At 39.0% G+C, this 15,733-nt stretch overlaps 1 protein-coding gene across 2 annotated transcripts in view; it reads right to left on the bottom strand.

The window, feature by feature from the left end:
- The window catches only part of vapal (VAMP (vesicle-associated membrane protein)-associated protein A, like), a 145,247-nt gene that overhangs the window by 119,855 nt on the left and 9,659 nt on the right, over nucleotides 1-15,733 (bottom strand). For both annotated transcript variants that reach the window (XR_008649055.1, XM_033982725.2), the window contains exon 2: nucleotides 810-962. Coding sequence is in view for 1 of the 2 variants with exons in the window: in XM_033982725.2 (XP_033838616.1) it covers nucleotides 810-962 (153 nt within the window). In the remaining variant the exon portion in view is untranslated. The remainder of the gene's footprint in view (nucleotides 1-809; nucleotides 963-15,733) is intronic.

Raw genomic sequence — 15,733 nt, 5'->3', positions numbered from 1 at the left:
TTTAATAATAAAGGAAAAATCACTAATAATTTCTTGCAATTTCATTATGCTTGTGTTAAAATGTGCAGCCCTAGACCAGAAAGTTGAAATTCCATAATGGCAAACTAGACTTCACAGCATAACAGTTGCCAAAGTTTTATAATTAATGTGTCAGAGGAAATAGGATTTTTAAGGCCGAACTCAGATTCACAAAAAGTTGTTGCACTGTTGTAGCACTGCGAGACGTGGCTAAAGCTAGAGTAAACACGAACACACAAAACTACTTCCAGTTTATCGTCAGCTTTTCCTGCATTTATTTCACTTCTCCATGTGCCTCCACACAACGTTTTTGCATCTCTTTATGTTATGCAGAGAGTTTGGCTGATGCATTATGCACTGGAAATAGATTTTATTTATTTATTTTTTTATCTTGACACTAGTGCTGTACATCAATAAACCTCAAACAGCCGATGCTAGCTAACATGTCGGATCAACATACAAGCTGCCATTACTGGAAATAGGGCGGTTTAGATTACCGGTAAGTCATTTGGGGAGAAATCATTATTTTCTGTTTATATTTGCTTTTTGTCATCTTCTTTTCATCTGTGTTATTCCTTATCCAATCCTCTCGTTGCACTGTGTACCTCTCCCTTAAAACTAAACCTTACCAAGCAGAAGAATGCAAGATCATTTTGAAAGCTAGTACTCCCTAAACGGCTGGTGTGGTTCACTTTAGACAGAGAAACACTTTTGGACTGTACAGATCTGCCCCAAAGTGAACCAATGCAACAAGCCTGTAGAACACAAAAGACCGTACAGAGGAATAGTACCTGAGATGTTGACGCTACCCCCCGCCTCGATGACTCCACTGTTGGGCCGTACACAGTATCTGCGTGGAGCTGTGGTCTTCACTTTAAAACACACTTTTCTGTCCGACGGGTTACTCAGCTTCAATGTGGTGGTCACTACATCTGTGAACGGACCTGCGAGCACACAAGCACAACAACCATCAGCAATCAACATAACAAGTACTTGTGGTCATCAGCTGGTTTATCACCTAATTCAAAACTTTAAAAACAATCAACACAAAAAAAGATCTTAAGTTAAACTAGTAATAACTGACCAGGCAACTACTTCAGGTTGCAGGCAGCGCAACATTTCACATACTTGTCATTTCAGTTTTTATCTTGAATTTATGTATAAACTAAATTATAAACTGTGGCACATTATAACAAGAAACCAGTCACACACACTCTTGTGTACACAGGAGCTTGAGGTGCTGGGTTAAGTGTCTTGTCCAAGGCAAGACACTTGCCTCAGCAGTATGCACTGGTAAGAGTGGGGATCAGACCACCAAATTTCAGGCAAGTGGGCAATACCAGTGAGCTACAGCTGTATGTATGTTACATGTCAACAAACTGATGACTGGAGTGTTAAAATTGCACTATGAAACTTTTCTGGTGGGAGGCCTCGCCATCCGCCTGTCATATTAATGCAGTGCCTGGAATGTTCCACTGTATGACTTTAAGCTTATTTATCTCCATGGCAAAATCTCTAGGCCAAGTTACAAGTCAGATCTGTGGAGAGCGTACTCTGCTCACAGTAAGAACGCATGTTTCCAAGCCATTTTCTTAGCAATATAACATCTGTAATTGAATAAATGCAAGATAGACACATTTAATGCCATACCTTGGAATATTCCAAGGAAAGCAAACATCTCCATGGATACAATCAGGTTACAGAGCCTTCACTAGAAAAGTTGCATAGTGCACCTTTAATGAAGTTGATCTATAGCCGTTTGTGACACCAACAAACAGCATACTCCATCTTAGAACGTGTATAATTGTGTATTAGACATAACAGGGCTACCGAGAATATTTTTGGTCTTCTGACAGCTTTATTAAATTTCATTCTCTGGAGATTTTCCATCTTCAGAATTTTTCCAGTACAGCCACTTGTGTTTACCAAATTATTATTAAATTATGTACAAATTCTCAGAAGATATTTTCAGATTTTTCCATTTTTAGGAATTACACTATCAGAAAATCATCCAAGAGTGTGGGCCCTCTAACAATAAGGTTGGCAGTTCAATCTATTCTACTGACAAATACACCAAGTCCAGCTTCTTTCAGTTGAAGCTCCTTGCTTAAATAAAGCTATACCTTCCATCGGCAGATTTTGAAAAAAGGCAATCCACGCATTTGTAATGTCGCATCTGGATTATTCTTTGTATGTAGGGCTGGACCAGGGCTCATCTGTTGTGACGAGAACATTTCAGGCCTGTGCTGGCTCTCCATTTCATACCTGTGCAATTCAAAATGTTTAATTGTGTTTAAATATCTGCACTCTATGAGTCCACTTTATTTGAGAGCCACTGCAGCCCTTGCTAGCCGTGCACCGTTTCACCAAGACCACAAGTGCTAAAGGAGATCATGATTCACCTGTGTTTTCTGATGTTGATAAAAAAAACCCCGCAAACTATAATACAGTGGTTCCTTGCTATATCGCGGCTCACCTTTCGCGGTCTTGCAAGTTGTTTTTTTTTGTTGCAATTTTGCATGCTTTTTTACAGCATATGAATGCGTATTGTGTTCTGCGTCCTGATTGGCTAAGGGACTGTAGACTTTAAGTCTCCTCTGTGCCGTGTCTCCTGTAAAGTACAAAATGCGTTCAGCCAAATTTACATAAATGTTTGATAATTAGCAGTGTGACTCTGAAGTGCTGTATGTTTGCAAGTTTTCTCCCTGACAAAATATATATAATAATTATAAAAAATAAAGCTGACTACTTCATGGATTTCACCTATAGCAGGTTATTTTTAGAACGTAACCCCAGCGATAAACGAGGGACCACTGTATACACTTTACTGAGCAGTATTATTTATTGGGTAGGCAAGGGCAATGAGTTACACAACAGCACAACTATGGAGCACAACACAAAGTGCTTTACAGAACAAGATATTGCAATGTAATTAAACATTTAATTTGAACATTCCATTTTACTCCTCCAGCAGACTGTTCACATAGCAGCTGTTCTTAACATAAATTGGTATTTTTCACTTCAGAAAAGGTATCATTTGAAAAGACAAATGACACATGGATGTTATGCTTATTTTTGTAAGCAAAAGCTCAATGTTATGAGCCATGCTATAATAAATATATAAAATATAAGTATCCCAATAAATAAATAGTGTTGAAATAATTTTGTATCATAAGATTTGCATATTGTTACGTCGATAATGTGGAGTGCGGTCACCAAAGGCAAATTGAATAGCTGGCTTGCACCTCGTTTGGTGGAGGAGCAGAACTATGCAGTGTTTGGTGCCAACGTTCAAAAAGGCCTTTAAAACGATTAGCAGAAAAAGAGGTTGAGCTGTAAGTTAGTTAGCAGATGTGATTAGGAGGTCTAATCGAATAGGGACTTTCTTGGCCCGGGCCCAGCTCTTGACAGTGTCGCGGTCAACAGTATTCAACCTAGAGATGATGGAGCACAAGGTTAGCATTGGTTTTATTTATTTTTCAAAAATAGAAAAGAATATTGTATTATCTTTAGAAGCACGTAGGAATGTCACATGGTCAAAATTTTGTTTCGCAAAAATGCTTAACTTATTTACAACTAAAAAAAAAAGTCTTATAAAAATTACATTTTAAAGCCAATATCTAGTTAGATTAGCTGACCCGGCCCGGTTGTATTCTCAAACTTCACCACTAAATGCCATCTATGTTACTTCTATCTGATAGTATGCCAGCTTTGTTCTGACAGAAGACTAGAGAGCACAGGTGAGGCTGAACAAAGGCCAGGTGAGGGGAGGGGGAAAAGGGTTCACATCTGCCATCTACTGGTGAAAAAAAAAAACTATAAACTTAAACAGTAGCATTAATAAAGCATGAAAAAACAATGCACAAATAGTTTACTAAGCCAGAATCACTCGTAATAAACTGTCACTCTTCCATTAAGATGTTAGGGGTCAGTGCATGAATTAAAGATTAGTAAGGAGCTAGGGTTGGGAGTCGAGGTTTAGTTAAGGTTTAATTAAGTAGTTACTAAACCTGAATCATTCTTGATAAACTATTTGTTCATTATTACATAAGCCTTTCTTCCTTTAATAAGGCTAACTAGGTGTAGTCATTATAAAGTGTTAACGTCATTCATAATTTGCAGTGACATCACACGAATATCTATGGTGGACTGTTTAGCAATTACCATGGTGGCACAATGCGCACATTAGTAAACACTGTCAAAAAAGTTAAAATAGTCTGAAATCTCAAGAAAAAATACAACATTGATCTAAACAACACATTTTCAGGAGCCTGTGATTAAGCGTTCATGGTCCTGTGTAGGTGTTTGATTTTCAACAAAAAGGTGAGAGAAAACTTTTGGCTAATACTAGCTACCTTGTGACTGTGCTGTTAAAAAAGTCCCTCTCAAATAACATTGCAAAAATCACCTGTTGTAGTTCCAGCTAAGTCTGTTATTGTGTTAAAACAAAGTCAGATTAAAGTCCAACTTGAGTAACATAGATTTAGACAGATCAATGCTTCCAGTTAGCATTACACCCCTGGGGACTGTTGATGACATCAACTGCAAAGTATCAATTACAAAGTGCTGGTCTTTTCAATTTTAATTTTTCAATTTTACTCAAGTTATTCTAATAAATAGTAACAACTCAATGCTACCCTTCCTATGTTTGTATTTTCAGTCAAACTTTACATTGACTAAACTAATTAGGCAGTTTTTCTTTATCCTAAATGACATCTCGACAAGTCAGTACGACAACATTACCTTCTTGCGGACATAATCACATTCATTTGTCAGCTAATTTCATAGAAGTCATCCCATGTCCAACTCAAGGCTCAGTCTCCTGTGGTTTTGTACAAAAACACAGCTCCTCCATCTTGTGACTGTCATGTTTTTGAATTAAGATCCTAAACTTTCGTCAACAACATGGAGCTTTGAAGAGGCAGGGCAATGCCAGAGTCAGAACACCAAAGCAGATGAGGACAATTAGGCTGGAAGAGAAGCACTCGTCCCATGATGGGGATGGAGAAGTGGGTCTAGAGTCAGGGAGTGGTTGCAAACATTTGAGGTGAAATTTGCATGTTTCTATGATTCAAAATTATTGCCAAATATGATTACACTGGGGGTGTCAAAAGTATCAAGATACTAACTGATACTAAAAAAGTCATTCACAAGACAAAAATAAAGCTTTCCTGTTTTAGAATGATCTTGAACTGTATCAGAGCAAGTATAAGACCACATAGATTAGTATACGCCCATGGAGCACTATGGAACCTACTTGGATGACTGAGGGATTACACATGGATTATAAGGCCATGTGGTAAGAAGGTACTATGATTTAATGTTGAATCACATTTTATTGTCTAAATAAAAAGTGGTTTTAATTATCATTGTGTTATCGGAATTGGAATTGAGTATCTGGTGTTAGTACTGCTGTCACAATACTAAAATTACAAATTATAAGTATGTAACCTTTCAAGGGGGGAAATCTGCCACTTGCTTGTCTCTATGGAGATACTATTGCTTTGCCTGGACTCTTTCACACAGTATGGAATTAAACTCATCAATCTTGCATAGTTCTATTTCTAAAAAAAACTTGCTGTTGAGGTCAAATCAATTCCACTGTGTACTGTCTGCATCCAATTATAAAGCATTTTCTTGTATGTAATGGCCTGCTCACTGTCCTCTCCAAACGAGCGTTAAGACAGCTGCAGTACATCCGGACCATTGCTGCTTGGGTCCTGACTAGAACCAGTACGAGCACATAAGTCCTGTGCTCAGGTCTCTGCACTGGCTCCTGTGGCACAGAGAATAGACTTTAAAGCAGCTCTGCCTGTGTACAAGTCTCTCCATGGCCTAGCACCAAAGTATATCTCCGACATGTTAGTGCCATATGAACCATCTTGCACTCTAAGGACTTCAGGGACCGGCCTCCTGCTGGTGCCCAACGTCAGGGCTAAAAATGCGGATCAGCAATTCAGTTTTATGAAACTAAAACCTGGAACAATCTTTCTGAATATGTGAGACAGGCCTCTACTTTGACAACATTTGCTCAAAATGGTTCTGTTTAGCTGTGTATATGACTGAAAGGTTTTTTATAAAAGATTTTTTATTGTGAACTTCTCTTTTAAATGTTAATTTTATGGGGATTATTTATGTTTTGATTTGTTGTATTGTGATTTGAATGCCTTTTTTATTTTGTAAAGAACATTGAATTACTTTGTGTACGAACTGTGCGGTACAAATAAACTTGCCTTGTTGATAATCAGGAAGCAGGCACTTAGCATGCTAGTTGTTGTAAGCTTTACCATGACGGAAAAAATACGTACTGGTCTCAGAGTTGTGAAAGCTGTGCTTATGAACTCATTGCAGTGAATAATTAGAATGCTTGGAATGTATAGGGTAAGTGAGGAATAACTGTTTTAACTGACAGTAAAAATCAGGTACAGTAAAAATCAGGCAAGGCGAGTTTATTTGTATAGCACAATTCATACACAAAGTAATTGAAAGTGCTTTACAGAATAAAGTCGACATTAAAGTTGACATTAAAATCACCATACAAAAAAAACAAAACATAACCGCAAATAATCTTCATAGAATTAACATTAAAAGCTAAGAGTGCAGAATAAAAACCTTTATAAAACCCTTCAGTCATATGCACAGCTAAACAGAAGTGTTTTGAGCCTGGATTTAAACATTGTAGAGGCCTGTCTCACAACATTTCAGTTTTGTGCAGATAAAACCTGGAACAGTCTTCCTGAAGCTGATTCCTCATGTTTAGTCCTGACTCTGGGCACCAGCAGCAGGCCGGCCCCTGAAGTCCTTAGAGTGCGAGATGGTTCATATGGCACTACTAGGCTAGGCAGTCACAGTTAAAGAATTTAAGGTAACTTTACCTTCCTCAGCACCACGGTGTGCACTGTATGCGCTACAGCACATAGTCCCAATGAGAATCAGTGACAGACACGAGCATGTGAATGCGCCAGAAAAATTATATATTCAAATTCAATTCTGTTAGGGTCTGCTCAGAGTAGCCCAATCAAACCGTGCCAAAGGACAGTTAGCCCCTAAAGCACGGTATGTTTGTCCAATGTGAGTCCAAATGACCCGCACAGCAGGTTTTGGACTTAAACCCAGTTGGAGGAGGTGGGTCAAAGCATGGCATGGTCACTGATATACGCACACACGCATGATTTATGTTTGCAAGTTTTATCTTGAGGATAGAAGAAAAAGTGAATGAACTCTGCTCCAAACTCACAGTGAAACTGAACTCACCGGCAATAAGGACTGTGGCAGAGACAGAAGGTTTGACGCCTCGTTGTCCTCGCTCCTGTTGTTTAATCCATACAATCATGGATCACAGTAGGACTCATATCTGCCTTAAAATTTAAGAGATATTTCATGGCCAAGGTGTTATTTTCTCCGCTAAAGCAATAGCAGTGCTGCACGACATATAAACAAACAGCACCGCATGATGACGTCACAGGGCCGTGGATCGGTCCAGTTGTGCAGGTGTGAGTGAGGCCATAGAAGCATTCATGCATACCACGGTTCAAAATACCTCATGTGAACATACCCTTAGAGAAGAGTTACAAGTATATACCATTATCTTATGTTATAACGCTGTCCTGTAGTAAACTCATGTGGGACAGTGTGTTTGTGGACACTTGTCATCTCCGTGGACTGCAGGTTATCGAGTGCTGAGCCAAACTTCAGGTGGTTTTAGCGGTGCCCAGTGTGTGGATTTGCATTCAAGTCTGTTGCTCCTCTAGTAAGTAACTTGTAAAGCCCATACACCCACGGTAAACCTCAGTCTGCTCCAGACTAGCGACACGGTCTTTCTTAAAAAGGGACAAAGGCACCTTTTCCTCACTCACTGTCCTCAGATATATATTCCCAGTGTCTCTGCAGCTTAGAATCGTGTAAACATTAATTGGTTCACAGTTGAATAGGAAAATTACACCAGCAATATGCATGCAAGCTCATTAAAACACAGTTACAGGGGTCACTTGAGCCCTTGTGCAGTGTGATTGATCACATGGTATTGCAATAATGCGGTTACCGAGACAGCCCTAGGTACAGTACCTTTAAAAGAGCTGAAATAATTTAACTTCACATTTCAGGTTTTTCCATAGACTAGCACCTCTTACAGGTGCTCAGTCTCTAGTGTTACACAATCAAACCGTTCCTTTGGCTGTATGTTTTCTGAACTATATGTTCTCATTTCAAACTAGTAACTCACATCACAGTAAAGTAGTGTTGTCACGATACTAACATTTCAAACTCCATTTCAATACTAAGGGGAATAGAGTCGATACTCAATACAGATTCTGATACCATGATGAAAATAAACAAAACCAAAAAAAAAAATTCTTTAGACAATAGAAAGTCATTTTATTGATATTGACAAGTATTTCGGATGTTCAATACTTAGTACAAAGTTAAATTTGCTAAAATTAATTTCAGTATCATCGTTGGGTTTCAGAGGTTTAAAATAGTGATGCATGATAATGCAATTTTCCACAGATACCAATAACCAATAATTTGAAGATGTGTGTCATCGAATTTTGAAAATGAGTGTTTTTAATTATCGTGGTATCAGAGTTGGGATTGTATCAAGTCTATTCCTTAGTATCAAAATAGAGTTTGAAATTGTAGTATCATGATGACACTAATCCATAAAAACTGTACTACCACTTTATTTTGTAGCTTATGTGCAACTACTGAGAATGTCACTGAACAATTCTCCCATTTTCCCTTCAGAGAAATACCAACCCAGGTTTACTGCTCCTACTGCACCCAGCACTCACAGATAAGGATCCTTAGGCAGCGAAGCATTAGCACACAGGGCTAGCTCCACCCGCTAAAGCCAACACTGGAGATATTAGCATGAATGAGCCGTTGTGAAGCAGGTGACAGATGAGACATTGCTCCTAACTGGAAAAACCAAAGCAATATACACGCACACAGAAATACTACAGTACTGACAACAATAGGTCAAATAAATATTTAACAGTTAGGACCATAAATACGTGTTAAATGTTTCATTATTATTGTTTTTTTGCAATATTTAACTGTAGCAATAGATCGTGTTTCAAAAATGTGTTATAGTGACAGGTTTAGTACAGTTCCTGAGTAGCTTTAGAATAATTTTGAGCTGTATCAGAACAAGTATAAGACCACATAGACTAGTATACCCTCATGAACCACTATGGAACCTATCTGGACAACTGAGGTATTACCATAGACTGTAAATATAAATGGACATAGCTAACCTGCTAGTCGCTGCGTTCCAAATAGGAAGTGAGAATGGGCGCACTTTGGCTCCATCGACTGGCTCCAATTAAAAGTTAAAAAATTGTAACCATCTCTACAACTGCACAATGAGCCTCATAATTTTTGGTCTTAATATCTTCATATCAACATGCTCTACATTATTTTTACATTACATTATTTTTTTCCGCTATTGTAAATTGTTCCGTAAAAAGATATAAATATTAATAAGAGACAAATCGGGTGCCTTCTTTACTTGAGGTAAAAGTTTATAGATTGTCAAGCTCCCGCTCCTTGCTAAACCAGTGGTGCGGGCGGGAATGGGCATTACCTTCAACAGCCTCGCTCTGGATTGGCCCTTTGGTTGCTATGATACTCGCAGCCGGAATTCCAAATATGGAACTTGGCTCCAAAAACACTTTTATAAGTATCAAGCCTATTTGAAATTTTAGCATCGCGACAATCTACTTTCAACATAAAGTTACACTTCCTGATCTAACAACTAAATACAATTTCCATATAGCAAATGTTTATGCCATCTCACATTCCGGCTAAACCTCTCAAGTTACAGCATTATGTGTACCATAGTTTATTTAAAGTAAATATGTAGATCCTAACTTTTAGAGAGAGGACTTTAAAAGTTTCAATGCAGTAAGGTTGAATATACTAGAATGAACTCGGTAAAGGGAAAGATTGGATTATCAGTATACTGAGTGATGCATTAGACCCAATCTGAAGATTCAATTTAGAAATTACGATCTTTATCACTGAGGGGAAACTTTGAATTCAAGAGCAACATGCCCTATATGTTCAGGTCAGGTGAAAAGTTACAAGTGTAGCATGGACAACCACCAGTGAATTCAAGAAAAATGAAAAAATATTGTGTTTAAAGGTCCTATATTACACAAAATGGATTCTTGTGAGCTTTTAGTTATGTTGGAATGTTAGCTCATCAAAAACATACCTGGAGTTGTGTTGTTTCATTCACACGTTTCATTCCTGGTTTACTGATTTATTGTTTACATCTCCAACGCTCAAAATGCTCTGTTTAACCTTGTGATAGTGGTAGTTTTCAAGTTAACAGCTACCTTTAATCTTTAGTTGAGTAGAGATGGCAATTCCCAGGCTGAAATCATCAAATAATTATAGTGAAGCTGTACGTTTAAAAACACAGTGGATTACACACTGTATTACCATATGACAGAGGAATAGAGCGTTTTCAGTTTGAGAGAAAAACTCAGCCTAAATATGCAGGGTTTCTGTGTTAAACATGTCCAAATGAAAAAAAAAACAACTCCGGGTATGTTTTTGATGAGAGAACAACATTGTAACACAGATCAGAAAATAATGTAATATAGGAACTTTAAACTATCAAAGCTCGGAAAACAAAATATGCAAAAAAAATATATATATTAATAATGAACATGAACATTTTATTGCATATTAGGGTTGTCGAAAATCACATACCGATTGATCCTAAAGCTACTAATAGTAGATAGATAGTAGATGGATAGTATTGATACTAAAAAAAAACAAAAACAAACAAGAGTCACATCCATAGGACAGAAATAAATCTTTCCTGAATAGCTTCAGAATGATCATGCGTATAAAACCTATGGAACCTACCTGGATAAACATAGATATGAGGCCACTTGGTAATATAAAAGTACTACGATTTAATCTTGAAAATCACATTCTATTCCATTTTTTTAAATTATCATGGTGGTATCAGACTTCTGTCTGCAATAGAGTTTACAATTTTAGTATCATGACAACAGTATTCCATATCTTGTTAAAAGGACATTAAACTTTGTATATTTTTATTGTAAAAAAATAAATTACTTTGTTTTACTTCACTTTTCAAATTTGACCTTTAGCCTTTATGATTTAAAAGTTAAATTATTTTTAGGAATTTTGAAAATTCACAGAGCATTCATTTTTAAACCATAAACCAGAGCAGAGCAAAGCAGTTGTTCTCATCCTCCACCCACGCCCTGCATCCACAGGCCTACTCTGAGAAAGATGCTACCTTCACTCCTCTACTTCTCTTCCTCTCTCCATCCTATCACTTTCTTCTTGTCTCTTTCCCCCTCCTTTCCTCTCCATTTACCCATCTCTCCCTACATCCCCCTTCTCACTGTCCCACTCCATTCCTCACACATTTTCTCTCTGCCTCTCTTTCTCTCTCCCTCTTGTATGTATTCCTATTTCTCCCTCCCCTGTATTTTAAGCTCTCCCTCTCCTTCCCTCTCCATCACTTCATCCCTCTTCTCTCTCCCCCTTCTACCTTCTTTCCTTCCTCTAGCTATTGTCCCTTTTTCCTCTCTCCATCACATCTCCCCCTCCTCCACCCTCTCCAACACTTTTCCACACTTTAGCTCTCATCCCTTCATCCTCGCTCTCTCCCCTCCTTCCGTCTCTCATCACATAATTCATTTTTATTTTCTCTCCCTCAATTTTTGTCATTCCCTCCATCTTTTATCCCTCTTTCCTCCTTTTCTCTCTCACCAGTCTCTTCTCTAAAAAGTCTCCCAATTTTTCCCTCTGTCTTCCTCTCTCTCACTCTTCTTCCCTCTCTCAATCACCAACTTCATTTCTCTCTGTCTCACTGTCTATGGGTTTTAGAATGATAAAAATATTTAGACCATTGCCATAGTGATTAACAATGCATTATGTGGCCATAGCGACTTGTCACAGCCTGATCTCCTCAGATCTCAGAGGCTACACAGGGCCGGGCCTGGTTAGTACTTTGATGGGAGACAGCTGGTAATACCAGGTGCCACAGTGGGGCGCCAGCGGCAAAATTTTTCATTGCATTTTTAGTTAAGAAACGTCACCCATATTCCCTAGTATGAAAGTGGTGGGTGTGTGAGTGTGTTGCTGGTGGTCGGAGTGGCTGAGAGCGTAGATTGGCAGCCTCCTTTCCGTCAGTCTTTTCCAGGGCAGCTGGGGCTAGAATGGTAGTTTACCACCACCGACTGTGGAGTGAATGAAGAGTCCACTGTAAAGCGCTGTGGGTGTCATGAAAGGAGCTACCGGTATATAAATCCAGTAATTGATTACTTGATTAGTAAATATATCTCTTGAATGAGAAAAAGTACTGAAATGTTACATATAACAGGAAGCTGAAAGTCATGAATATATGCTTTCCTCTCCCTCTTATTTGCACACTTTCTCTCTTTTCTGTTTCTCTCCTCCTCTCTCCACTCACTTGACCCTGTTCTCTCCATCTGTCAATTTCCCTATTTCCCTTCCCCTCTCTCAGTCTCATCCCTTCCTCCTTTATCCATTTTCTCTCCCTTTCTATCCCCATCTCTCCATCCCTCTTCTTTCTCTTCCTCCCTCTCCCTCCTTCATCTCTTTTCTCTCCCTCCTCCCCCTCTCCTCCCCTCTCCTAGTGTCCCCCAGGCCTGTCCTGCTCTATAAATACACGTACCATAGCAGAGGCAGGGCAGCCCTTTGGTCTCTCAAGAGAATCCCAGACGAGCAGCTAAAACAGGCACCTCTCCGTTGGACCAGGACCGATTTAGTCTCTGCTGTGTGACCGGAACAAGCTGTGGTTGCCTCCTTTGCCCCGCACAGTTTAGAGCTAAGTAGGGTTGTGCCCAAATATACAAATATCATGATATTTGAAGTGGGACTAAACACCTAAACTCCTCCCACAACATTCCAAATAGATTTGCTGAACTAGGCAGTACCTGGGAGGACTAAAGATGAGAGTGAGAAGGAAGGAGGGGTGTGGTCAAACTCCACCCCTGTAGCCTGGTGTTTGTAATGAGCTTTAATTTGGGCAGCTCTGTATGATGTCACATAGCACTTGAAACTGCAGTGGCCACTGGAGGCAGCACACTAAAATTGCCAAAAAGGACTAAGGACAGTAGACAATGCTATGAAACATCAAACAAACAAGATTTAGTACCAAATAAATTGTTGCTTTAGTGTGTAGTTCCACTGTTTTCATCTTTTAAGATGGTATGGTACAATGGCTTTTAAATGGTTTGCATAGGTCCAAAGTTATTCCTCACTTACCATTTTAATTATTAACCGCAATCACTTTAAAACACTTTTCACAAGAGAGCGGAGTTTTGCCATTACGGTAAAGCTAACAAACTAGCGCACTAACGCACACTTCCTGATCATTGGACAATAAAATACTTTTTAATTAGATGCAGACAGCACGCAGCAGACTTTTGACCTCAAGAGGTGCTTGTACAATATACTTGTAATGGAGCAAGACAAATTTGCTCAAATAAATGGAAAAAAATCAAACCAATCATACTTATAATATGTTGATATAGTATTGATTAGGACTGCAAGATATTTTGTTTTAAATGGCATATAACAATCTTTCATAAAGCCTTTGCCTTGTTCATGCTCAGGCAATTTATACTGAAAGACAATTTTCTATGTGTATAATAAGTATGTATGATAATATCAGTCATCAATAATTATCATCTGATAATGGCAATTATGATGTCACATAAGCCTCGGGTCAGAAGCAGAGAGCAGAGGAGTGTGTTTACATATGAGGAAAGATATTTCAGCAAAACTGATTTGTACCAGCACCTTGACTCAGAAGAGGGGATACAGGCTTCTAACATTTAATTTAACAAGTCATCAAAAAGTTTTCACCATGGTGCTGACTTGAAAAACAGAATGTAGCCGAGACTGCAATAGTCTGTGCATTAGCGCTGCAGCTCGACATAGATGCCATCAGGCTGATGGGCTTGGACTATGTGAACTAAAATACAACTAGATCCTCACAATAAACAAAAGGATGCATTTTGGAGAGAGAGGAGTTTGCCCATTTGAGCCACTGCTGTGACCATGTGCTACGTGTGCAGATGACAACACACGTAGTCACGCAGACATGTTTCACTAAACAGCCCAATGCAGACGGGCTGTGTACAGGACTGTCGGTGTCTGCCTCTCCATTAACTTGAGTTAAAGATAAGTTAACTTATTCTCCTTCCTAGAGCCACAAAAACTTAGAAATGCCCTCTTAACACAACCACAACACAGTGTATACTGTCGCGCTGAATAAAGTAAAATGACACATTTACCAAACGCACGCTTATGAGAATGTGTCAAACACATGCTCGACAAATGACAGGACTTCAATTATAGCAGAGGATTCATCACTGTAAAACAATGTACTATGTTGTAGTAGATGGCTGTGTGCTATTGTCTGGCAGATGTCTTTTTAGTGATCTTTAACTCCACACGCACACGGTATTTCCATTGCTGTAGTCTGCTTTAAACCCAGCTAGAGTGAGTAGTTAAAAAAAATGCTATATATCCATATACTTTACTTGTATGGCCACATTTGCTCGTACAAAACCGTGTGTCAGCTCTAAACCAATGAAATGTTAAGTAAACCTTTATGCCCGTCTAATACTGCTTCTGACTAGGGATGGGACGATATACGATAATATCGTTAATCGCGATAAATAAGGTCCGCAATTAATCGTTCGTGGCATTTTTTAATAATCGCGATCATCGCGCACGATTATAATCGCCTTTATGGCACCACACTGCCTCATGTTTCCAGTTCCAATACAACGTTTAGATGTTAGTTTGTGGTGTTTGCCCACTCTGACATAGCAATGACACTTGTAGCTTCTGTGCTTATCTCTGTCTGAACTATATTCTGTCAGATATCAACAATAAACAAAGTCTGATCCGTAACTCTCCACAGGAACGTACCAGTGCGCGCCTCACCCGTGCGCACAGATGAGACGCTAATGTGTGTACATCTTATATTTTTACCTACAATAATGCAAACTGCAGAATAAAACAACACCTTTTAAACAATAAACAAATTAAGTCTAATTCATACAGCTGAACACAAGTGTGCCAGAGCGCATGGTCCGAATGCGCACTATGTGCACAGAAGCAAAGCTAACGATTAGACACGGTATATTTCACCTACAATTAAGTCAATAGCAGAATAAACCACGCTTACCGATCGAGAACAGCATCCAATCCATCAAAAAATAAGGTCCTTTACTCCTGAGTCCACTGTGGGATCTTTAATCTTTGCCATGAACCGCTCCGGGTCCGAGATGCCTCTAGTTTAACTTGTACAAACATCCACAGTGTCCTCGATCACGTCCTCCCTTTGTTTTGTCCGTTTCGTCATGTTTAAAACGCACAACAACAGTGCGTAAAATGCGCCATTATGCACACATTTCTGCATCCACTCGTTTCCCAATTCACCAAAGTGCCTTAATTAAAAAAAATTAAGTGTTCGTCGACGGGCACTTGCGTCACTTCCGGCACAACAAGGACCGGTCCATTTTGACAACATGGCATTGAGGAGTACATATTTTCTTCCGGGTACGTCTGTTTACGGAAAACCATGCCATGTGATACATCATCCTGTCCCGCTGCTCATTGGCTGTAAGGGCAAAACGTCACTAAATGTGCGTGATGTAATTGGTTGATTCTACAAGGGGAAGAG

Source organism: Periophthalmus magnuspinnatus, chromosome 17, assembly GCF_009829125.3.
Source record: "Periophthalmus magnuspinnatus isolate fPerMag1 chromosome 17, fPerMag1.2.pri, whole genome shotgun sequence".
Classification (NCBI taxonomy): domain Eukaryota; kingdom Metazoa; phylum Chordata; class Actinopteri; order Gobiiformes; family Gobiidae; genus Periophthalmus; species Periophthalmus magnuspinnatus.
Note: the sequence above shows the minus strand (reverse complement) of the source record. Positions and strands in the feature narration are given on the sequence as shown.